This window comes from Engystomops pustulosus, chromosome 2, assembly GCF_040894005.1.
Source record: "Engystomops pustulosus chromosome 2, aEngPut4.maternal, whole genome shotgun sequence".
Lineage (NCBI taxonomy): Eukaryota > Metazoa > Chordata > Amphibia > Anura > Leptodactylidae > Engystomops > Engystomops pustulosus.
Genome location: NC_092412.1, coordinates 172044234 through 172071252, shown reverse-complemented (window position 1 = coordinate 172071252; position 27019 = coordinate 172044234). Strand labels below are relative to the sequence as shown.

At 39.7% G+C, this 27019-nt stretch overlaps 1 protein-coding gene across 5 annotated transcripts in view; it reads right to left on the bottom strand.

The window, feature by feature from the left end:
• ELAPOR1 (endosome-lysosome associated apoptosis and autophagy regulator 1) overlaps nt 1-27019 on the bottom strand; it is a 627159-nt gene that overhangs the window by 586503 nt on the left and 13637 nt on the right. For all 5 annotated transcript variants that reach the window (XR_011853280.1, XM_072137292.1, XM_072137294.1 and 2 more), the window contains exons 2-3: nt 26741-26869; nt 666-786 (exon numbers count right to left, since the gene is read on the bottom strand). Coding sequence is in view for 4 of the 5 variants with exons in the window: in XM_072137292.1 (XP_071993393.1) it covers nt 666-786; nt 26741-26869 (250 nt within the window). In the remaining variant the exon portion in view is untranslated. The remainder of the gene's footprint in view (nt 1-665; nt 787-26740; nt 26870-27019) is intronic.

Genomic DNA, 27019 nt, shown 5'->3' with positions numbered 1-27019 from the left:
ATACTAAGCTTGGTTCTATATTTTTATTCTGAGCTCAATCCTGAAGCTATTTGGCTGTTCAGAGCACATTTCTATTGTTATATTTAAATAATAAGCTTGGTTATTATCAAGTTATTTTCATTTCTTTTGGGGGCACTGTACATTTTTTAAGGATAGTCACTTTATATGATGAAATTAATTAAGGGGAAGAACTCTGTTTAGCAATAAGGAGGAAATGCAACATTAATTACATTTAAAATCGGTGGCACTGTATTTTATTATTATTAATTTGAGGGAGCACTCTTTATGATATGAGAAATTTTGAGGGCATTGTATATAAAAAGGAAGGGCCGCCCTGGTCCCACACTCATTTGATTTATAGGTTTAATACGGAAAAACTTTATGGGACATACACACCCCAGAAGTCTTACATACTATTGAGCAGTTCAGTTCTCAGTTTGACCCTCTTTGACTCTTATCCTGTGTATTGTTTATGTTGAAAAAATTATTTAAGTAGCAATATTTACCTAAGTGTTCACTATGTATTTGCTTGTGGTCCATAGGGACCTCAGAGGTCAGACTCCTACTAATAAAATACTTTCCACAAGACATGTGGAAAGGTGACACATTTAAACTCTTTAAAGACAAATAACCAACATAAAACTATTGTACCACAATGAACTTACAACATTCTGTTCCTTTAACTGGGTCGGGCAGTCCTGTGCAGAGTCCTGGAGTATGAGGAACAGCCACGCGCCATCGTGTTCCTTTGCTGTCGCATTCAGTATATTCATAATGGTACTCTGACTGTACAATAAAGAGAAAAACATGTTAAAACAGGCAAAATATAAACATATGTATGTAATGAACCAAAGGGTATAATGCTGATTAGTGGTTGCTTTTTGTTATTGCAGGCTGTGCTGAGAACTGGAGTATTGGGTACCACATTCTGATTCACTGGTTCTGAAGAGGTTTCCAGAATGTAGGAGGAGCTACATCCAGCTGAGAGAAACATCAGTAGGTGTAGTCAGTCTGTGAAAAGAGTGAGGAGATTTGAGATAAATCTGAGGGAGTGAGCGGATTAGGGCAGGAGAGTGCTCTTGGGAGAGGGGAGGAAATAAGCTAGGTCAGAGGAGTAATAGTTAGTGTGAGTTATTGGATTTGGCCCTACTCCAGATATAATGCATCAATAAATTTTTAGAGGTGAACGAGTTGGACCTACTGCTCCCACCCTTTACAACAGATAAAACTATACCAAAAGTAACTGCATAAAACCGCAATGGTAAAAATAATAAATTTCCATAATAAAAATCACAAAAAGACCAGATTCAGTCCCAGATAGAGGTATACGCAATTTAATGTTGTTCCCTTGCTGGTTTATCTTGGTATCATATATACCCACTATTATCCCTGTCTACCACAGGTTGGTATAGGGTTTTTAGTACCTTACTCTATCTTGATTTTCATTGCTGAGTTTCACATGTATCTGGGACTGAATCTGGTCTTTTTGTGATTCAGCAATTTACTATATGAAAGGCTTCATCAGCTTAATAATGTTCACACCTGGAAAATAAGTAATCTTCTGTCTGTTTGTTGCTCCTATGTAGTTTGTCAAATTCTAATCATTATGGAAATTTCATGTACTTAATAAAATTCATTATTTCTACCTTTGCGGTTTTATGCAGTTATTTTTGGTATAGTTAGTAGGTATAACTACTCCAGATATAGAAAAGAGACTACCATGTTACTTATTTGAAAGGATACACACCCCACAGCTAGGAATTGTGAATATTATGTTTTGGAATCAAACTACAAGAGTGCAGGACAATGGAAAGTGGACATGAACCAGTGAGCCTGTAACGGTAAAGTATTGTGCCTCCATTTTGTGGTTCTGGTCTTGCTCATCTGCCTCCTACCCCCACCATCTTCTTCCTGCATTGGCTGCATAACTACAACTCACAGGTACATTAAGGGCCAAATTAAGTTATTGGAGAGAAACACAGCTAGCCATATCACAGAAGAATAACAGAGCTGGGCAGGTGCATAACTACAGGGGTAGCAGCCATAGCAGCTGCTATGGGGCCCATAGTGTCAGGGGGCCCCAGCAGATGACCCGAGACACTACAGAATGGAGGATGTGCATCATTATATACATGTTATGCTGAACATAGTAAAGCATAATATGTATTAAACAGTGCACAACAGAGTTGACAGCTCTTATAAGAAAAGTTGGTGAGGGGGGCAGCAGAATGACAGAACTGGAAACTTTTCTCTACTACTTGACATCTACTTACTCCATGTGATCAGCAGCTACCGGGAGAGATCTTTGGCCTCTGACACCCACCTGGGATAAGAAGGCTGCCTGAGAGTGAGTATATACATATGTGTTTATATTTGTATAAATGTATGGATGTGAATATGTGATATATATGTGTTGTTTTATATATGTGATGTATGTATGCTATATGTGTACAGTGGGTCGGAAAGTATTCAGACCCCTTTACATTTTTAACTCTCTTCATTGCAGTCAATTGGTTGAGATCAAAAGAGTTATTTTACTTTTGCTCATTAATGTACACTCTGCACCCATCTTGACAAATGTATTGGTAACTTATTAACCCCTTCCTAACTCCTTAGATATCACCAATTGCGGGTGTTATCCCATCGATAAGATGGCACCGAATGGGCGCACATGACACCTCCATCTTGGTGTCATCATTGGGGAGCGCCATAACAGCCTCAGGCTGTCTTGTTTCAACTATTTCATTACAATGCGCAATTTGCACATCATAATAAATGAGTTGGAAAATCCACATGTACTGCATACAGTATTGGGTTAAAGTTCCCCAGGGGGTCTGTAAAATAGTAAAAATAAAAAAAAAGTTACATAAATTATTACATAATTTTAAAAAAATGAAAATTCTAAATCACCCCCCTTTCCCTAGAACTGATATAAATAAACAGTAAAAATAATAAACATACTAGGTATCGTAGCGTTCAAAAATGCCCTATCAACATATAATGATGGTTTTTCACTGCGTTTAGCCTGGTAACGGAAAATAGCACCAAAAATGGAAAATGGCACTTTTTGTCATTTTGAAAAATATAAAAATATTCAATAAAAAGTGATTAAAAGGATGTACAGTCCAAAAAATAGTAGTATTGCAAATATCATCAAAAGTCCCTCACAGCTCCTTACACCAAAGTATAAAAAAGTAATTAGCACCAGAAAATGGCTAAATCCCCCCCAATTTTTTTATACAGGAGGTTTTAATTTTTGTAAATGTATGAAAACATTATAGAACCTATACAAATTTTTTTTATCACCGTGACTACACTGGCCCTAAGAATAAAGCAGACATGTCATTTGGGGCGCACAGTGAAAGCTGTACATTCCAAGCCCACAAGAAAACACTAGAATTTTTTTCCAGCTTCCCATTGCATGACATTGAATAATAAATATTGTCATTATGCAGGGATCCCTGCGGAGATTCTTGGAATTTTTAGTGAGTATTATCAGAACTTATATTCCTCCCAATCAAATTATATGCAGAATGAGATAAAACATTATTAAATGGAGATAGATATACCGGAACTCTCAGTGGTAGGGAGAGGTGCACTAGAGAAGGATATTGAAATTACTGGAGGTACAAGAGGTATTGGAATGTTTGGCAAGGGGCAGTTCTCCGGGGTTGGATGGGATCCCTGCAGAGTTCTATATCTTGTATAAAAAGGAAATATTGTCTCAGTTAAGGTTTGCAACAGTTCATTGGTTAAAGGGATCCTACCCCCTTCAATGAAAGAGGTGTTAATAGGTTTAGTTCCTAAACCGATAAGAATAATAGATTGGTAGATTCATATCGCCCGATCTCTTTAATAAACGTGGATAATAAATTACTTGCTAAAATTATGGCAGAAAGATTTTAAAAATATATTAGATAAATTATACATGAAGATAAAAGAGGTTTTATGCCCACGTTAGATAATTTACGTAGACTGTATTTAAACCTGCAGGTGATCCCCTCCAATCCCGAACAATGATCGTTATTGTTTTTAGACGCATCCAAAGCCTTCGACACACTAGAAGGGAATTTTTTGTGGGCAATATTACAAAAAATGGCCTTTGCCCCATGCTTTATCTCATGGGTAAAATTCCTATATAAAGGAGCAACAGCAAGGCTTTTGGTAAATGATATGATATCTGAATCCTTTAGTTTGGGTAGAGGGTCTCGACAGGGGTGCCCTTTATCTCCCTTATTATTTGAGATAGCTGTAGAGCCATTAGCCTGTAAAATCAGTCAAGATACCCAGATTACAGGTTTCAGGCAAGGAAACGTATATAAAAAAATGTATTAATACGCGGATGACATATTATTATACATAGGGTCCTATACTTCAATTGATAGAGTATTTGAAATATTCTGGAAATACGGACAGTTTTCTGCGTTAAGTATAAACTGGCATAAATCAGTATGTCTACCCTTAGATAAGTTTGAAGGTGTTTTCCCAGAAAAAATAAGATACTAGAAGAAGGAAGTGTAAAATACCTAGGGATAAAAGTTTCGCATATGTTAATTTAAATAGTATCCCCGTAATTAATTGCTTGAGGAAAAAGTTAAAAATATGGAAAAAATTACCATTGAAATTGATGCGAAGAATAGCCTTAATAAAGATGTTGTTAGCGCCAAAAATTTTATATGGATTTTCCACTTCCCCTTTCACTTTTTAAGATAGTTGATAGCCTTCTTTCAGACCTTGTATGGAGAGGAAAACAACCAAGACTTAAGAGGGAGATTTAATTTAACAGATGTGCGGTCTTATTTTATTGAAGCTCATGTTAAATATATAGTTCTGTGGGATAAGGAACCTTTGAAGAATGTCTTTCTCTCAGGAATAGTGGGATATAATTATAATATTCTGGATTTACTCAAAACTGACATTTGGAAAAATCAGAGGAAAAGAAGGAACTGGTCCACAATGGAACTGATGAGTCGGATATGGGAAGATCTTAAGACTAGAATAAGATACAAGGGAATTACTAGGTATACCCCAATTTGGGGAAATAAAAATTGGGAAGTTCCAGATATTAAGGCTGAATTCTGGCTGGAGAAAGGTGTTAATTATATTTACGAATTACTTTCAGATGGGAAATTAAAGCCATTTCAGGAGTTCAGGGGAGAATATGGGATATCAGAAAAAGGTTATTATTCTTTGTACAGTTGACTTATTGGTGGCATGCAATAAATGGCATGAGTAATATAAATGATAGTGTATATCTTCGATTAGAATTGCTGAAATCATCTTTGGTAGGGCCGGTTCTAGGCAAAGTGGGGCCTTGGGCAGAACTAAAAGTGGGGCCCCAAAATAAAACTATTTTATGACCAATCAAAGTCAGCCGTCATGCAATTTTGATTCAAACTGAAACATTTTATATAATACACTTAAAATTTGACTTTGATGGCAAAAAATATAATGAACAGAAAATATGTACCTTCACATCTCCTAAATGTAATAGATGGACATGTGTAGGGTTTACAAATGTCGCTTATTGATATGTTCACATGAATAAATCAACATAATATCACTAAAACTAAACTAACTAAATATCTGCTTTTCAGCTAGAAATGTTAAGACAGTCACAACCTACAAAATATAGCAATAAAACAGATTAAAAAGTAAAAGGCGCCATAAAACCTATATAATTTTGAAAGCAGACAACCAGGCAATGCATTTGGCAATCAACATTCAAAATTTCCTCTAAAATATGTACAAATCCAGAATACTTATATAAAGAAAATATACTTTCCTAAAACAGCAGGATGTGAGGAGATCATACATACCCCACATGTGTATATTCACCAAGATATGCAGCAAAGGGAACACCAAACAATTTTTGCAAAAAATTAGCACTGAGCGTCACACAGGTCTATCATTGTATGCTACCTTACACAATGGTAACCCAAATAAATAACTATATATCCATAAACCAAGCTCATGTGTGCGTTTTTGGTGTTACATATAACTTTATGGACATGTTCTGGGTCGCGGTGTTAGTATGTAGGGGAAGAGGATCAAATGTTCATTGTAGCAGTCAATTTTCACACAAAAAAATAAAATATCACAAAATAAAAGGCAATAAGAGAGTGTGTTCTTAGATAGTTTACATGAATATTAGTTGATATTATCCCTTCAAAATGTAGTAACATATAAAGTGAATATTTCCATTATTTGTGAGGTGCAGCAGCTCCTGTGTGCAGCAAATTCTCCCTGCAGCTGCCGGCTAGGAATCTGGAAGGGGGGGGGGCACACTTCAGAGGGCTGTATCTCTGACACTTAGAACCTCACTTCTTTTTTCCTATAAAAGAAGAGAGTCTCCTCTTTTATATGAATCTATGTTTCCAAAACTCAGGAAAACTGAGATATTAACTGTTAAACTGCCGTCTGGAGTAATTTTTATGTATAAAAATTGAACCGGATATTCTCACCTCAAACCTGAATATCTCTGGATCCATGGCACCTAGAAAAAAAATTCATTTGAAAGAAGAGATTCTCTCCTAAGGGGCCCTGGGCAATTGCCCACTTTGCCTACCCATAGCTCCGGCCCTGATCTTTGGGAGTCATGCTCAAGAGTAAGCTATTCCTGAGATACTGGTACAAAGGAGAGGAAGCATCTAATAAAGGAAGAATTGTGAGTGGCTGGACAGAGGAGATAGGGATTGTGGATGATCAGCTTTGGATTAACGCAATTAGAGATAGATGAAAGGTGTTAAAAAACCTGGCTCATAGATTGGCACAATTATTCTTGATGCATCCTGGGAAAGAATTGTTAACTATATTATACTGGCTGAAGGCTCTGTAAAAATTACAATTAGGAGAAAATGGCGATCTTGGACAACTACATATTTCTGTCAGGAGGAGAGACTGATGTTGGGGGAGATGTAGATGGGGTAGAGAGTGGGGAGAGAGAGAGAGAGGTTTTTTTTTTTTTTGTTTTGTTGGGTTGGGAAAAAGTGGAAAGGGTTAAAAAGTGTTGAAGGGGATTAGTAGGTAGAAGGGATGGAGATTGTCTACGTAAGACCGTAACCGAAAGGTTATTTGTACTCAATTCTGTGTTTTGATTTGTGATTGTATAATTTTGTATGTACTTATAAAATATGTGAGGATGATATATTGTATTTATTAACGTATCCCTCTGATGTGATAAAAATTAAAAACAGTAAAAACAAATATATATATTGTCATTATGAAGTGCAATTTGTTATGCAGAAAACAAGCCCTCACAGAGCTCTTTACATGTAAAAATAAAACTGGACTTGATTACAAAAGTCATACACCTGTCTATACAAGACTTCACAGTTTATAGTGCATGTGTCACGAAGCAGAGGGTGTGAACCTACTGTGCCACGAGGCCAACCTCCTCATGCCTCAGCAATCCCATTTGCTATACGCCCTTGTTACCCAACCTTGGGGCGAGGGTGGGGACGCGGCAGCGGTTACTCATCACATATGCCTGACCCAGCGTCGTGCCTGTCTCTAGCACAACCAGCAAAGGTGAGTACCCAATCTCACCCAAGAGCACCTCTTACTTAAGAGCACCCCAGCACTAACCAAGGATAATCTTGCACTAGGTAGCGCTGTTTCTATTTTCCCCCTCCCTTTTTCTCTGCATATCCACAGTTATAATACACTACTGCACCTGTGGTCAAAATGCTCACTATAACCCTTGTTAAATTCATTGACGCATGTAGTTTCTAAAAAGGGTCATTCCATGGATTTTACTCTGTTGTGAAATTATAGGCCCTCTGAAGCAAAATCTGCCCTGTAAAAAGCCAAGTTGCACTCTTTCCCTGAATAGACTTACCATGTGCCCCCTACATTACTTTCTGATCATGTATTGAGTATTTTCATATTCCGTAGAAATGTTATAGCTAATTGTGGGTTGCATTCCTCTTTTTGCTCTTAACACAAAATTTAAAAAAATTGGAGCCAATGCAATATTTCTTTGGAAATAAAATCGATTTATCCTTTGGACTCTTAGTGAAGGGCTGTATTTTCTTAACAGACTCTTATGAAATACACCAATATACCTAACAGCCAGTTTACCCCAAGGAACCTTCAACTGTAGGTTCCAAGTCGAGAGCCACATTCCCTTTCCTTAATTAAATCAAGTTTCTTTTACGACTCAGTGTGGTGGCATCAACCACAAATCAACGTTGAAGTGTCACTTGATGGCACCCACCCTCCAGAATGGGATGACTGGGCAGAGCATGGTTGAGGCTGGCAGGTGGCAAGTTCCTGGTGCAGGCTGCACACTAGCCTCCTAATATATAGCCTCGTGATATATTCAGCACGTCAGGCACTGGGGTGTTAAAATCATGAAATTTAGCACATTGCACACAGTCATGATAAGTGCCCCCCTTAATCTCTGAAGAGGAATCAAAATGTCATTCAAATAAACAACAAACTGACCAATGAATTCCCTTAGCAAATAATTAACCCCTTAAGGACACAGCTCATTTTCACCTTTAGGAGACAGGCCAATTTTTCAAATCTGCCCGTGTCACGACTTATAGTCATAACTTTGGAGGGCTTTATTTTTAGACAGTTTATTTTTAGACAGCTTTTTCTTGACATGTTGCATTTTAGTTGAATTCTTTTTGAAATTTTTTTTCATGGAAATTTGGTGAAAAAAAATGTAGCAATTTTAATACATCTATATAATATAACATTATATTATTATAATTAATATTATTATAATTATTATTATTATAATTAATATTATAATATTTAATATATATAAAAATAGGATTTGTTATTAAACATTTTTTGTATGTTATTAATATTATGATCATATATTGGATAGGAGTGGGATTATTATTATTTACTATGCATATATCTGTTAATGTTACACAATCCGTGTCACATCCCATTTATATGCATTGGTATATGAATTTGGTCAACACCAAAGTGGCCGAAGTCTGTACGTCTGATTGGTCTCTTACAAAATGGCCGCTGTAAATGTGCTGTGTGCATGTCTGGAGATTTGTCGCTTCTCCCACCAATTTTGGATTTCGTGATCCGGCTGATGGCCGGGAATGGAATGACCACGATCTCTTCTCTGCCATTTCCAAGCACAGATTACGGTAATTTAGTCCACCTGCTATTTTTAGATAAAATGCCCAGCTTACACACCATCCGCACACCTCCTGACGAAGCAGGGTGCGAAACGCACGTTGGGCTGTCGGACAGTGTGTACTGGTTTCGCTGACATGGCGTCTGGTAGGTACTTGTTAACCTTACATTGTGTGTGGTCGGAGGTACATACTTGTGATATTGGAACTCACCATTGGAATATAGTGATATTAGTACCTTTCTTTTATTTTAGTTTACAGCTTTTGTACCCTGAGGAGAAATACTAGTGCCTCTATTGTTATTTATATTGGTTGCCTTTCCAGGTTTTGCACACTGTCCATGTTTTTGTCTCATGTTTTTAGTGTCTTTTAATGTTTTTTTTTTTAAAACAGATGTACTTTTGTGATGTATTAGCTATTGCTGATATTTTTGTAATAAAGCTATGATTGACTTTAGTTTATGTGTGTGTGCTCTTCTATGGAGGTTTAATAGGTATGATCTTGATGTGTTGTGGTCCTCCGAACTTTGAGCAGTGATACTGGATTACATATATGCTTAACCCTGTAGTTGGAGATTTTTTGTTTTTCTATAAACACAAAAAAATTCTTAAAGAGGACCTGTCAACCCCGAAAAATACCTCCACCAAATATGTTCCCCCTAATCCTGTCCCCAGCCCCTTTATATTTATTAAATTTTTATTAAAATTTGTGTGTACAAACTTAGTTTTAATCGATCCGACCTCTTACCAAATAAGAGGTTGGATGAGGGGGCCAGCCGACACACCCCCTTCATGTCCCTGTCAGTCAGGGACCTGTAAGAATCGCCAGCAGTAGTGCATGTATTGTGCAATCGCTGCCGGCTCTATGCGATGCGGCGTGCTAAGTTTGCACACACAAATTTTAATAAAAATAAATGTAAAGGGGCTGGGGAAAGGATTAGGGGGAATATATTTGGTGGGGGTATTTTTCTGGGGGTGACAGGTCCTCTTTAACATTTTGGGTGGCAAGGCACAGAAAAAGTTTCAAACCTATGACAGATGGTGACCTTGTGAAGAAAATGTGCATCAGAGAATCATTCTGGATATTTTTATTACAGACAGATCAGTGCATTCTTTTAGTGCACAAAGAATTAGACCAGAATGTTGCATTATGGTATATGATCTTGCAATCCATCATCATTGTCATCTTCTGCCATCAATTTCACCTGATCTCACATCACTCATTTCTCTTATCCTCAGGTATGTCTGCTTAACTCAGTACCAGAAGACCCAGTGATCTCAAACAATAGTCTTGTATCTGAAACTGTCTTATGCATTCACACATACTAATACACAACTAATTCCTTGCTGTTTTCTGGAGACTTCCTGACTCCTGCTGTCTTCTCTCCATCCTCTTGTTAACACCAGGTAGTTATAACTAAATTTGTCATGGGTTTATAAATTGCAGACCTAAGGTCTCTCAGACCTTGGTCGACAGTGCATTCTTTTAAGTACATTTATAAGTGCACAAAAAAAATCAGACCAGAATGTAGCGTTATAATATACTATATGTCGCTCCGGACGCTAGTTCTGGGGTAGTAAATAACTTCTTTTAGCTATAACAAAATAAAATGGGTTAACAAAAATTATTTTATATATATCTATTGGCCCTCTCCGACACGCCCACTCCCGTGACTGGCCCGCTCCGACACGCCCACTCCCGTGACTGGCCCGCTCCGACACGCCCACTCCCGTGACTGGCCCGCTCCGACACGCCCACTCCCGTGACTGGCCCGCTCCGACACGCCCACTCCCGTGACTGGCCCACTCCGACACGCCCACTCTCGTGACTGTCTCTGTCTCCGACTGCCACTGTCTATGGGGAGATTTCTCAGAAGCGTCCAAGAGCAAAACTGCTCTAGTTGCCGATGGCAATCAATCAGAGGTCAGCTTTCATTTTCCCACAATGGTTTATAAAATTACATCTGATCTCTGATTGATTTCCATAGACAACTGGAACAATTTTACCTCTGACATTTCTGATAAACCTACCCCATATATCTCTGTATACCTAGCCATCTTGCCTCACATTTTACTCATTGCCTATAGTAACCAATCAAAGCTCAGAGCTCATATTAATGACCTGTTGCAAAACAGCAACCAATCATGGCTCAGCTGCATTTTGGAAAGCGTGGGGTGAAAATTTCGGCTCAAAACCGAGTCTATGATGTTCTCCGAGTCATAGAGAGCGGCTGTGCAAAATTTGGCGATTGTAAACGTGACAGTCCTTTAACAGACATACAATCATGGCCAAAAGTTTTGAAATTGACACAAATATTATATTTTCACACCATCCGTTGCCCCCTGGTTTTTATGTCTGTTTGTCAGATGTTTTTATCACATACAGAAATACAAGTGCAATCATATTATGAGTAACAAAAGCTTTTATTGACAGTATGAGTTAATGCACCAAATCAATATTTGCAGTGTTGACCCTTCTTCTTCAGGACCTCTGCAATTCTCCCTGGCAGCTCTCAATCAACTTCTGAGCCAAATCCTGACTGATAGCAGTCCATTCTTGCACAATCAATGCTTGCATTTTGTCACAATTTGTTGGTTTTTGTTTGGCCACCCGTCTCTTGATGATTGACCACAAGTTCTCAATGGGATTAAGATCTGGGGAGTTTCCAGGCCATGGACCCAAAATCTCTATGTTTTGTTCCCTGAGCCATTTAGTTATCACCTTTGCTTTATGGCAAGCTGCTCCATCATGCTGAAAAAGGCATTGTTGATCACCAAACTGCCCTTGGACAGTTGGGAGAGGTTGCTCTTGGAGGACATTCTGGTACCATTCTTTATTCATGGATGTGTTTTTAGGCAAGACTGTGAGAGAGCAGATTCCATTGGCTGAGAAGCAAACCCACACATGAATGGTTGCAGAATGCTTTACAGTTGGCATGAGACAAGACTGGTGATATCACTCACCTTGTCTTCTCCGAACAAGCTGTTTTCCAGATGTTCCAAACAATCGGAAAGGGGAGACTTTACCCCAGTCCTCAGCAGTCCACTCCCTGTACCTTTTGCAGAATAGTAGTCTGTCCCTTATGATTTTTCTGGAGAGAAGTGGCTTCTTTGCTGCTCTCCTTGACAACAGGCTTTGCTCCAAGAGTCTCTGCCTCACAGTGCGTTTTGATGCACTCACACCTGCCTGCTACCATTGCTGAGCAAGCTCTGCACTGCTGGTAGCCCGATCCCGAAGCTGAAACACTTTTAAGAAATGGTCCTGGCACTTGCTGGTCTTTCTTGGGCGCCCTGGAGCCTTTTTGGCAACAATGGAACCTCTCTCCTTGAATTCCCTGATGATGCGATAGATTGTTGACTGAGGTGCAATCTTTCTAGCTGCGATACTCTTCCCTGTTAGGTCAGTTTTGTGCAGAGCAATGATGACTGCAAGTGTTTCTTTAGAGATAACCATGGTTAACAGAAGAGAAACAATGATGTCAAGCACCAGCCTCCTTTTAAAGTGTCCAGTTGTGGGATTCTTACTTAATCATGACAGATTGATCTCCAGCCCTGTCCTCAGGCCTGCAATAAAGTTAAAATGTGTTTTGGGGAAAAAGTTCATTTTCTAGGCAAATATTGACTTTGCAATTAATTGCTGTTAAGCTGATCACTCTTTATGACATTCTGAAGTATATGCAAATTGCCATTATAAAACCTGATACAGTAGACTTTGTAAAAATTGACATTAGTATCATTCTCAAAACTTTTGGCCATGACTGTACATACACACATACACTCAGATTTATATTTTAGATGATCTTGCAATCTATCACCATCATCAGTGTGATCTTCTGCCACATTCATTTGATCTCACCATCTCTCAGCCATCTTAAACAATAGTCTGAAAGTCTGAAACTTTCTTGTGTATTGGTATGTGTAAATGCATAACAAGAATGAAACCAGTAGTGAAAAAAGGACCCTTTAGCATATTTAATATAGTCTGTATTCATTTGTATCCAGTGACCATTTAGGGAATATGCCAAGGCTTGCAGCTACTGACTTTTTAATATTTATTTTTTCTTTAGAATGTTTTAGCTATATAAACTAGATGCTAAATTACTAGTTTATGAACTCTTGAAATTTGATTAACTATTTTGCGTTCTTGCGGTATTCTACTTGCTTTATTATTTATTGAATATATAATAGATTAGAGAGGCCTGTAACTGATATCATAGGATGAAAAAGTGGAATTATGGAGCCTGTTTGAATTTGTTATCAGTATTAAAAGGCACCGAAAGACAATTTCAAACAGTCACACTCCAAACTCCCCTACGTTGAAGACCAAATAGCTGTCGAAGGACACCAGAAAATAAATTGTAAACCTATAACAGGCTTGGAAGACTAAATCTGCAATAGGCAACCAGCTTGGTGTGAAGAAATCAACTGTGGGAAAGTTAATTAGAAAATGGAAGACATACAAGACCACTGATAATCTCCCTCAATCAGGGACTCCACACAAGATCTCAACCCGTGCTATTAAAATGATCAGAAGAACGGTGAGCAAAAATCCCAGAACCACATTGTGGTGGGGGGACTACTGAATGACCTACAGAAAGCTCGCACAAACATAACAAGGGTTACCAGCAGTAACACACTATGCAACCGGGGACTCATATCCTGCCGTGCGAGATGTGTCCCCCTGCTTAAGCCAGCACATATCTGGGCCTGTCTGAAGTTTGCTAGAGAGCATTTGAATGTTCCAGAAGAGTATTGGGGGAATGCCATATGGACAGATGAAACCACGTCGGCATATTTCCGTGTATAATGTTGCTATTCACTAAGTTCCTGCACCAGAAATCATGAATCTGTCGCTACCCCGCACTGGCCCGACAGAGTTCACCAACTGTTTGTGGTGCACCTTTAATATAGGGCGTGCTATACAATTTGCATGTAAAATAGAGTGCTTGGACTGAATCAATCGGATCGACCGATGGCACACCCCCTAATTTGTGTCGCATGGAAGCCAATGCAACTGCGCCACAAAAAGGTCGCAAGTGACACAATAGCGCTGCAGACACTTCTTAAATACCTGTGCAAGCTGTTTTAGCTCAGAAGAATGTGCACAGTCAAGAAAAGTGTTGCGCAAAGCCCTTAGTAAATGTGCTCCATTGTGTTTGGAAGAGAGTGAATGTTGAGTTGCATCTAAACCATAACTACTGTAAAGCATGAGGGTGGCAACATACTGCTTTGGGGCTGTTTCTCTGCAAAGGGGCCAGGTTGACTCATTTACATGATGTATCATGTATCATGAGATTTTGAATGCAAAGCTCCTACCATTAGCAAGGGCATTGAATATGAAACTTAGCTTCAAGAAGATAAAAGGAGTGGCTTCGTAAGAGGCATTTTAAGGTCCTACAGTGGCCTAGCCAGTCTCCACATCTCAACTCCATAGAAAACCTTTGGAGGGAGTTAAAAGTCTGTGTTGTTCAGTGACAGCCCCAAAGCATCACTTCACCACAGGAGATCCGAATGAAGAAATGGGCCAACATACCAGCAACAGTGTGTGCCAGCCTTGTGAAGACTTACAGAAATTTTTTGACCTCATTGCCAACAAAGGATATATAACAAAGTTTTGACATGAACTTTTGTTGTTGCCAAATACTCATTTTCCACCATAATTTTCAAATAAAAATCAGACAATGTGATTATTTCATAGTTGAGGTTTAACTATGATGTCTATTACAGGCATCTCATCTTTTTAAGTAGGAGAACTTACACAATTGGTGGCCAGTATGTATCTCATATAATTATATTAATTCCACTTTTTTGTGACCGTATATTTGAAAGGTTTTGAGGAATGACCTTACTGGGACCACTAGGACTTCCGGTTCCAGCACAGTGATGTGAGGGAGTGAGATTGGGGCGCTCCCGCACTGGCCACACAAAACCCGCAACAAACCCGGGTGGACTGGCGGGAAGAGCCACTACCTTTTTACAGATCAGAACCACTGTAACAGCAGCGAGATTAAAGCCCCATATCCCAGGAGGCATAACAAAGCAGACAAGACCCATAGCAGCTAAAGGGGGCTGACAAAATGTCAGGAGCTCGCTTACCTCTGTGGCATATCTGCACAGTCCCTATCCCCCTCTCACCCCCTGCGTGCAAGACAGAAAGCACAGTACGACGGCAAACTGTTACACATTCATCAGGACAGTCTTGACCGGGCGGCAGCTACCCACGCATCCCTAATAAGGTGGGCTGCTACACATACACCAGGCAGTACCGACCTCACCTCTGATACACCTTGTCAGCAAAAGCAAAGAAGTGTATTGAGAGATATCTACTCCGGAGTGCACAAAAACAACAAAAACTCACTCTACGGTGACACAGAGCTACCCGAACTGGCACAGAAACAAGCAATGCCCTCTCAAGACAAACCCCAGGCCCCACCAGATGAGGGGGGAACTAGGACTTAAGCAGATGCATCAACAGCGTTGACTCTAAATTACCAAAGCCTGGAAGCGGAGGTGGTGGCCAAGTTGGCTCCCGACATTCAGAAGGCTCTCGAGACCTCCATGCAAGCAGAAATACCGTCCCTCATGCAACAAGCGAATCAGCTGACAGAGATAGAACACAGAGTGTCCCACACAGAAGACTCATAAGGGAGCACTGAGCAAGCTAGAGGAAGTAACCTTAGAAGTAAAGCGTCTCATTGAAGAACTGGACGACATTGAGAATCGTTCCAGAAGAAACAACCTATGTTTGGTAGGCCTTCTGGAATCAATTGTGTTATTCTCCTTCTTGTTTAATGATGTATCTGGTTAACAAGCATTGCAAGACTAACTTGTTAAATCAATTGAAGGAGGCTGGAGCCCGCCACCGGCCCACACTGTACCATATAAATACACAACACAATACCATGACTTCCACATGATATAGATAAGACATGCACATTATAACATGGAATGTGAAAGGCTTACGTTCCCCACATAAACGCACTAAAATTCTGAGGCATTTAGGTAGATCCAATCCGAACATTGTACTGCTCCAGGAAACACACTTAGGGGCAGAAGACTTCACTTGTCTCAAAAAACTCCTGGGTGGGACAGGTGATAGGCTCCCCAGCACAACACGGGAAGCCAGGGTATTGATCTTGCTCCATAAAAATTTAGCTGGGAAAATACTCAACAGACTACATGACACAGAGGGTAGATGGGCGAGGATAAAATTTGAATTCAAGGGGGAAAATATGGTCAGTATACAATGTATATGGCCCTAATAATTCTAACCGCACCTTTTTCACTTAGTTAGCGACCACGCTCATAGGAGATAACACCAAATTCAAAATCCTAGTGGGGGACCTGAACACCACACTTTGTCCATTTGAAGACCACAAGCGTAACCGATCTAATATGCAAACAACACTACATCCCGCAAGAACGACAGATCAAATCCTGCCCGAGTTTCTTAAGCTCACAAGTCTACATGACACTTGGCATCTCCAACACCCAGACGAACGTGATTTTACATTTTAGTCGCACTCTCAAGACAGCTGGTCACGCATCGACTACATAAAACTCTCAGACAGAGCACACCAGCACCTATTGACCTCTGATATAGGAGATCTAGTAGTGTCAGACCACGCCCCAGTGCAGGTCACCCTTCACCCATGCTAAAGGCACAGATGTACTGTGGCGTTTCCCCACCTGACGCATTCACACAGTTCCTAGAAGGGTGGTGGATGGAACGTGCTACAGACAACGAAACACACATAGGGGAACCAGGGGAGTTTTGGACATTGGTGAAAACGGTAATAAGGGGACGACTCATGGCCTATGTAACCACTCTAAAAAAGAAAGTAGAAAAGCAATATATTAAAGCTAGTGCAATACTATGGGAGGCCTACACGTCTTTCCTTAATTACACCTCACCGACAAACAAAGATGCATGGGAGGAGGCTAGAGCAAACTACGACCTATGGCTGGATAGGAGGGAAGAACTCTATCGTCAGCCTTTTAAAGCATAACTATTCAGTTTCGGGAATAAAGCGGGGCGCCTATTGGCCAGGTTAGCCAAAGGCAAGCATCCCGCGACGTACATATTGTTGCTCCAAACCCCATCGGGACACATCACCACCTCGCCGAAAGAAATAAACACCCTTTTAAAAACATACTATGCCAAGGGAAGGGAAGGCACAGCAACATCTATTGAAGGTTCGACTTCCCAAACTAACCCCAGCCTAAAAAGAAACCCTTAACTCAGACATTACAGAGGAAGAACTTAGTAAAGCCATAGGTAGACTAAAAAACGGAAAGGCACTAAGGCAGGATGGATACACAGCGGAATTCTATAAAGCTCTGAAGGCCAAAATATTACCCAGCGCACATAAAGTGACTCCCCAAAGAAGGGAAGGACCCCTTAAACCCAGGCTCATACAGACTGATCTCCCTAATAGACCAGGACATAAAACTTTAGTCTAAAGTTATGGCAGATAGACTTTCATACCTTATGCCAACTCTAATAGGCAGGGCTCAAGTAGGATTTATCAAAGGGAGAGCAACAGTGACAAATATTAGAAAAGTTTTAACAGTACTAGATAGGGTGAGGCTCTGCCCACAGCCAGACGAATATCCAGTGTTAGTGGCGTTAGATGCCGAAAAAGCTTTTGACAATATCAGATGGCTCTGACTGTGGGCGGCCTTTCACTCTTGGATTTGCAGGGAACTTTTGCACCCTATTGAAAGGCCTGTATAATAACCCCAAGGCATGAATACATACACCATGCTTCCTCAGACCCATTTTAAACTCCAAAAAGGCACGAGGCAGGGATGCCTGCTGTCACGGTTGCTATTTGACCTGGTATTAGAGCCACTTGCTAGGGTCCTAAAGGATTCAGACCTGTAAGTAGGAGATCAGATAGCTAAGTTAGCTATGTTTGCGGACCCAACCCAGTTCAATAACTACGCACAGTCCTTACGCACATTGATGACTTTGGTAAATTTGCGGGATTTAGAATAAATGTGACCAAAAGCGAGTTGCTAGATTTACTACCAAATGGTAGAAGCACAAAACTGGCCACCACCGGACCTAGGCATACAAGTAGTTACATCACACTTAAAGTACCTGGGCATACAAATAGGAAAAACATCAAACTCAATATACACAAAGAACTATCCTCCTCTCATCACTAAGATATTGACGGAACTAAACAATTGGCAACAGCTTCCCCCTGTCCATGCTAGGTAGATACCATTGCCCAGGCTACTTTATCCACTACAGACCATACCCGTACCATTGACACATGCGGACATAAATAAACTGACAAAGGCTTTTCAGACATTTATATGGTGGGGGAAAAGGCAGAGGATAGCGGCTTGCAAAATGATGCTGTGCAAAACAAAAGGTGGGATGAATCTTCCCAATATCAGGGGCTATAATCTGGCTAGCTTCTTCCGCCATGTGATTGACTGGGTCCACGACACCAATAAGTCCTTCAACAATGGATTGGAAAAAGCCCTAGCAACACCATATGACCTTCACACAACATACGCAACACAACATACGCAAGATGGCCTACACTAGTTAAAAAAATCTGTGGTTCTGAGAGATACACTAGTGGCCTGGAAGGAGGTAAGGAAATTGTATAATCTGCCTTTCCTACTGTCCAAATATATGCCCTTATGGTGTCTCAAAGATTTCACTCTGGGGATGGAGAGTGTGTTATACCAACCGTGGAAAGCAAAGGGGATTAAAACGGTGGGTGACCTACTGCACGAATCAGAACCTAGGTGGGCCACAGAACAGGAACTGCAGAAAAAAATCAGTTACATAACTTCCTCAGGACACGAGTCATTGACGTAGCAAAAGAAGTGGCAGCAAAATTACTAGATACCCCACAAGACACATACTCCAAAGCCACACTGTATCAAGACATTAAGGAACAGTTTTTTAAGGGGTGCAGGAACAATTAGGGAGGTGCTAGGTGTGCAAATTTCCAGAACAAGACGTGTATGAAGGGATCATGAAGGGGTGGAAACAAGTAAGAAGGTGTATAAAATACGTTTATAAAATCACAAAAAATGCCCATAAGCCCCAAAACATATAAAGAGACATATAACACTCAAAAAAGTCTAAATCATAACACAAACCCCAAATATATAGTATCACCGTGTCCGTAACAATCCATAGAATAAAATTAAATAACTATTGAACCCGTACGATGAACGTCGTAAAAAAACTGTTAAGAACCTGCCAAAAAATTATGATTTTTACCTAATAATTCCCACTAAAAATGCAATAAAATGTGATCAACAAAACATATGTACTCCAGAATGATACTGTTGCAAAGTACAATATGTCCCGCAAAAAACAAGTCATCAACCATCTCTGTAGCCAAAAAAGTAAAAATGTTATGCCACTTGGAAGACGGCAATGCAAAAATTATAGATTTCCCCCCACATTAGGGTTTTATTTGGCAAATTTAGTAAAACATAAAAAAAATATTCATGTATGGTATCCGCGTAATTGTATCGACCCATAGAATAAAGATAACATGATTATTGGACTATACAGTGAACACAAAAAAATAAAAAAGTTAAAATTCCAGCACAGAATTGATGCTTTTCTACTTGTGACCTCAAAAAAAGTTTTTATAGCCTACAAAAGGGGCCAATGAGGAAATTAAAATCCTGGCAGCTGCAGGTCCCTCCTTCCCTTCTGCGCCTCGCGTGCGCCCACATGTGGGGGGTCTCTGCACTCGGAAGAAATTTTATAACAAATTGTATGGTGGGTTTTCTCTTTTTATCTTTTGGAAATGTGTAAATTTTAGGGCTAAATGAACGTATAACCGACAAAATTTGACCATTTTAAATTTCACCTCCATTTTGATTCAATTACTATGAAGATCTCAAGGGGTTAACAATCTTCCTAAAAGCTGTTTCTGATAGTTTGAGGGGTGCAGATTTAAAAATGGATTGATTATATAGGGGGTTTTGATGCTAAATATGTAAAATTTCATTTAAAACAGTATTTATCCCCAAAATAGTCAATTCAGAAAATACAGAAAATCGATATTCGATTTGTAAGCCGTGCGACGTCAAAATAAATTATCCAGACATTACATTTTCATCATTTTTAGACATATGGGAAATTATATTCAGCAATTTATTTAGGTGGTAAATCTATCTGCCTGAAAACACGATGATTTCTAATTTCGAAAATGGCAAATCATTTTTTCTATTTTTTTGTAAATAAATGCAAAACTTATTAGCCAAAATTTACCACTAAAATGAATCGCAACATGTGGGGAAAAAACAATCTCAGAATCGCTTTGATAAGTAACAGTGTTCAAAAGTTATAGCCATATAAAAAGACGCAGGTCAGAATCCAAAAAATGGGACTGAGCCTTAAGCTACAAAATGGCTGCGTCCTTAAAGGAAACCTACCACTTAAAAGTGGTAGGTTTAGACACATATACATGGCACCAGCTCAGGGTGAGCTGGTGCCAGAGCATATTTTTGTTAGGGGAACAAAACCCCTATCGCCGTTTTATAAGTTATATTAACTTATAACTCGGCGCACCGCACTTGGGCACGGCGCACCATGCACATGCCCGTGCGTGCGCCGGATTCTAAAGTGCTGGAGAGCCGGTGACGTCACCGATCTCTCAGGCACACGCGCGCCTGCGCAACTTAGCACGGCCTGTTTCCCCGTGCTAAGTTGCGCAGGCGCGCGTGTGCCGGAGAACTCGGTGACGTCACCGGCTCTCCAGCACTTTAGAATCCGGCGCACGCACGGGCACGCGCATGGTGCGCCGTGCCCAAGTGCGGTGCGCCGAGTTATAAGTTAATATAACTTATAAAACGGCGATAGGGGCTTTGTTCCCCTAACAAAAATATGCTCTGGCACCAGCTCACCCTGAGCTGGTGCCATGTATATGTGTCTAAACCTACCACTTGTAAGTGGTAGGTTTCCTTTAAGGGGTTAAACAATTTGAGTTTGTTGTGAAAACAAATAACTTGGCATTTGTTCATGCATAGTTTGCAATGGAAATTTTTATATTGGTGTATATTTTTTAACGACTTTACTTGAGCTTCATAGTTAGCATGACTTTGCTCGAGGCATCATAAGTTTTTTTATTCTGCCAAAGCAAACAGTTAAATAATTAAAGTCAAGAGGGACCCGGAACCAGGATGTATATACAAACTCCAGGATCTTTCTTTTTTTTATTAAAGTTCACAAAAAACTTTACCTGTTAGTTAAAATCTGTTTATGTGAACTACAAATCTCATCCTCTTCAATACCTTTCTCTGTGAAGTTTTTGTAATTCTTCTGAGCACTTTAAATAAAATGGTATAAAAAAACTGAATTGTATTCCACCTCAAATGAGTCTCAGATAAGGCATGTGACTGTTACTCACGATAAAAAAAAAAAATACATTTTTCAAAAGTAAAGGAAAGGGTGGCACATTTGACAAAATACTCATTTTGATTAGACAGAAGGACACATTTCACATTTGTGAGGGGAAATAAAACACTAAGGGAAGGGCAAATGTGATGTAGGGCTGGGAAATTAACTAATTTATTTGGATAGTTTGCAATTGTGTCAGTGTTACTTTATACTACTAGTGTACAAGTATTGTTAACTAGTGTTAACTTACACCTATGTTATTATTTATTAACTTATGTTATTTAAAGTACCTACCCTGGAACGTTTTGGCCAGAGTAACTGCCATGTTATTCCCTCCATTTTTCAGCTCTCTAGCCCTTACTAACTACATTTTACATCCATTTTGAGTGTTATAAATAAAAATCTATATTTTTTGTATATTTATACTTTTGCATGCAACTTATAAATTCTGGACCTAGCATCTGGACCTGATGATGGGAATGATACATTCCCAATATGGGTAGTCCAATCTGTTCAATTTCACTCTAATATACACATATGTCAATGCTGATATCACCAAGACTGGCCCGGCACTGTAGCATCAGTAGTTTAAAAGGGTTTTCCAGTCACTAAATGTACTTTTTTTTTTTAAACTGGCCAGTTCTTTTGCTTATATTATAGTTTCACAACCTTATCTCACCACCCTGGACTGTCTGCTTTGTTTTCCTTCACTTTTCACTTCACAGCTCACTGCTGCAGCTGCATCACTCCAAGATGGCTGCCCCACTCTGCCCAAAGACTACATCTCCCACAATCCCCCTGGTCAGCATAGCTTCTTCACACAGAAGAATGTGCAGCCACACCCCTACAGCAAGGAACAATGAGCTGACTGCTCATGCCTTAATGGAGAGAAAGTATACAAGTCTGTGTAAACTATAAATGTGAAGGAGCTGGCAATGCACAGGAATAACTTGATTTCATGAAAAGGGGGCGAAGATTTAATGACAGTGAATTAGTGAAGTGATAAGTGTGGGGAGATAAAGTATAGTAAGGTCAATATTTGTCATTGGAGAATCCTTTTAATGCATTTCTTTAAAGCGCCCTAAACAGGGCAATTTTAACAGATTTCCACCTGTCCCTACCCAAGTGCCTGAAAAGGGCAGTCATTGGATTTTTGGAAGTCTCTTCCTGTCTGACGCTATGAAGAGCAGTAACCAGCAGTGTCACATGTCCCATCTGGCCAATCAGCAGTCAATTAACCACCTTGCCACATTTTCCCTGATCATGAACCTGAAGCAAGAACAAAGGCAGCTGTTTGGTTTTGGTGGTTGTGTGTGCCAAATCTGCTAAATTCGGTACAACCCACCATTTTTTTACTGATTTTCTGTCTAGGAAGGATTCAGTAGGGAGGTACCAGCAATGGTGGTAGTGGTGTTGGCGGCAACAAAAGCAACTGCTATGTGGTATGACAGCTGCAGTAGGCAGCAATGCCATGATTGTGGTCATGGCATTGCGGCAGCAGCAGCTGCAGACGGCATCATTGTGGATGTGGAATGACAGCAACAGGTGCGGATGGCAGCAATGCCATGGTTGTGGCCATAGCATGACAGCAATAGAGCGAGTGCAGGTGGCAGAATTTTGGCTTTTGCATGTCAGCGGCAACAGGTGCAGATGGCAGCAATACCATGATTGTGGCCAAGGTATGGCAGCAGCAAGTTCAGTCATTGCAATGAATATGATGAACAGCAGGCAACATCATGGAAGCCAGGCAGGTAGACAGCAAGAGTAGAAAGATGACATTTTTCCATGCCACTAAATACCCTCTCAAAAAGGACGCTTAAGGCTTCAAAGAAGTCCATGGGGTTTGACAAATGGCTTCTCAAGGCAGAGTTTAGGTAGGCTTACACATGTTCTGAAATCATTGAAAGCAAAGGCCTGTACACTTCCTACTGAGTGGCGATTGTTGTAACCTGCAGAAAATGTAATTATAATCTTACTCTGTTCTACAGTCATTGCTGTTCTCTAATTAAGATTATCACATTTTTTGCAAAATAAAGGTTTTATATGGAAATATACTTTGGTAAATATGTAAAACACTGCTTTAGTAGCATGGTACACCCCTTACAGGAATCCATCAAATGTTGATCAAAGGAGACTACAATTGAAATCAAGAAATTCATACATTGTTCTCCAATTTTCATAGTATCATAGTACACTTGTCCATCAAGTTCAACCAAAGAAGGGAAGGGATTGCATGATGAAGGGATTTAGGGGAAACAATTCTATATAACATAGCCATCAATGTTATTTAAGTGTAAAAAGGCATCTACATCCTTCCTGAAGCTCTCTGCTGCCCCTGCTGTGACTAGCGCCTGAGGCAGGCTATTCCACAGATTGACAGTTCTCATAGTAAAAAAGCCCTGTCCCCTCTGGTGAATAAACCTTGATTTCTCCAGACGGAGACAGTGCCCCCTCGTCTTTTGATTTGATTTAATCTGGAACAAATTGCCACCATATTTTTTGTATGGACCTTTCATATATTTATATAAATTAATCATGTCCCCTCGCAGTCGTCACTTTTCCAGACTAAATAAATCCAGTCGTTTTAATCTTTCCTCATAACCAAGACCCTCCATATCATTATCATTTTTGGGGCTCTACGTTGAACCCTCTCCAGCTCCGGGGCATCCTTTTTATGGACTGGTGCCCAGAACTGGACAGCATATTCCAGGTGAGGCTGAACCAATGCCTTGTACAGTGGTAATATTACATCCCTATCCCGAGAGTCCATACCACTTTTGATACATGACAAGATCTTGCTGGCTTTAGAGGCACATTATGCACATACAGTTTACATATAGAATCACATATGCATAGATTATTATATACATAAATACATGGGTTACATACACACACACACACATCATGCACACTTACAGGTAACACATTCATACATCCACTCACCTTAAATGCTAAATGGCTGCACACTTAAGGAGAGAGAATGGAGTATAGCTAAAAATGAATCTGTTACAGGAGGGAAAGGGCCTACACAACCCTTATTTGTTTTGCACTTTGAGCTCTCCCCACTCCTCTAACACCCAACAGGAGTACTCTCCTGGTGTAATGTAGACAAGGGGAGATCAGAGTTTACCAAGTGCTGCATGGTTCACTGCAGTGGGAGACAGAGCAGCTGCAGCCAGCCATGCTCCCTTTCCTTGGACGTGTTGGGCCCTTGTCTACTGCCATAACTACCTAATATGGACCATCCCTTGGCAATATGCCCAATGCCTGCTCCACCAACACCCAGCAGCCACCATTTTACCTAGTGGTAATTACAGCCATGGATATGGTGCTTTTGGTGTGATATCCAGTGCCTTTTCACATACAAACATGGTTTGGTCTCCCAGTATATTCTCCAGCATTTCAATTGTCTTAATGTTGTTAAGCATACTTCAAACGCCCTATAACATGCGTTTTGTTCAACAGTAGAGTCAGGCATACAGGACATGTTTATTATTTATTGTTTTCATTGAATGAATTGTATCAGCTGATTCCAGATCTTTCTGCCATGCTTCACACGTGGTCCTTGGCTTTTGGAGAATTCTGATAATTCTATTCACTGCTCTGTCTGAAATCTTGCAGGAAACACTGAGTTGTGGCTGGTGTATTGTGATGTTCCTCCCACTGGAATGTTCAGTAGTTTACAAAATGTTTATGTGTGGCAGCCTGGTAATAAGATTTCATCAGTTTATCCAGCGGATATTCTTTTTATTTCACCCTCCGTATGCTCCCTCTGTGCCCCATAACTTTCAGCCAAAAGTCCCAATTAGGACTGTCTTACTGCATTAAAATTCTTGTGATATGCCATATTTTGTGAGAAATGCAGTGCCAAATTTGTTATATTTGTGGGTCTTATCCAAGTTGTCATTATTTACCAAAAAAGTGGAACTTATTCCCTATAACAAATATACATTATTCATCATGAACTTTAAAAAAAAAAAAAGGGTCTGTATTTTAGCAGTTACAAGATAGATTCCTTGTGTCCTTGATGATTTAAGATAAGATAAACAATTGAGGTTCTGGCAATGACTTATACATGAACAGATGGTGTGACATGATGGGGGAGGGTACACGAGAAGAGTGCAGAAAGTACACAGTTCAGGATGTGTTCAATAACTAATCCCAGACAGCTCTGTATGCATATCATACAAAACTTCAATTTGGGGTATATGCAGACAAAGACCCAAGACTGTCTCTTTTTCCAGTATGTATTACAATGTACAATTTGAACATTGTAATTAATGATGTGTACAATCCCTATATACTGACAAAGCGTAGTATGGCAGTATATGGTAGGATGAATCAGAAAACTTAGGGTTAATGTACCCTTGGGGGTCTGAAAACAGTAAAAGTAAGAATAAAAAAAGTTAAAAAAAAATATAATAAAAAAACTGAAAAACAGTAAAAAAAAATAGTAGACATGTCATTTGAGCACACAGTGAAAGTCGTAAAATTCAAGCCCACAAGAAAATGCTGCATGTGCATTTTTTCAAAAATTTCACTGCATTTGGAAATTTTTTCCTACTTCCCAGTGCACGGCATGAAATACGAAATATCGTCACTATGAAGTGCAATTTGTTATGCAGAAAACAATCTCTCATACAGCTTCTTACAAGGAAATATAAAAAAGTTATGCATTTTTGAAGGCGGGAAGTGAAAAATGAAAATGCAAAAACAAAAAAGGGCCTTTTTGTTAAGGGGTTAAGGCCCATTTCAAATACGTGAGAAATGCTGTGCCATGGACTGATCACTCTGCTGGGGACTGATCAATATTATGCATGGAGTTTAGTCCCCAGCAGAGTGATCAGTCCACTTCTCATGTACATGTTCACCGACTAATGTAAAAACGGCCTAACAGTTTAAAATCTCATAATCACATATGCAATTATATTTTTACAATCAGTTTAATTCACGTACAACAACAAAAAAAGATCTTTCGTACAGCTCATGCATATCAGTAAGCAAACAAGGCACTGCCCTGAGAGTCCTAACAGCTGTCAGGCATCCAGGAGCTTGCAAAACCCTACAACATGATAATTAATCAAAAGGCTTACAAAATCTATCTACACCCTGTTTGTACTTACTCTTTCATTTCTTCAAGCAAGCCTTTAAGTTAGTTATTTTTGGTAAAGCACAAAATATATACTTTTCATTAAAATATACTTTTTTCTGCTTTCATTTTATATTCTCAATCACCTTACCTCCTTACAAGCATGGAGCTGCTGTCCTTGTAGAGGACCGAGGTTGAAAAGCATCAGACTGAAGTATAAGCAAGTATTCAGAGGGGGAGATGGTACAGCCATGACTCGCTTCATGCAGCCAATACCTGTCTGAGTGGAAAGTCATAAAAGAGATGAAGTACGGCAGAATTAATCACCTGTACTCAAGGAGAAGGAGGGGTTTCATATTAAGACACACCTCTACACTAATGTCTCAGTCCTGGCATTAGTTCATAAAGAATTTAGTGAAAGGTAACGTGT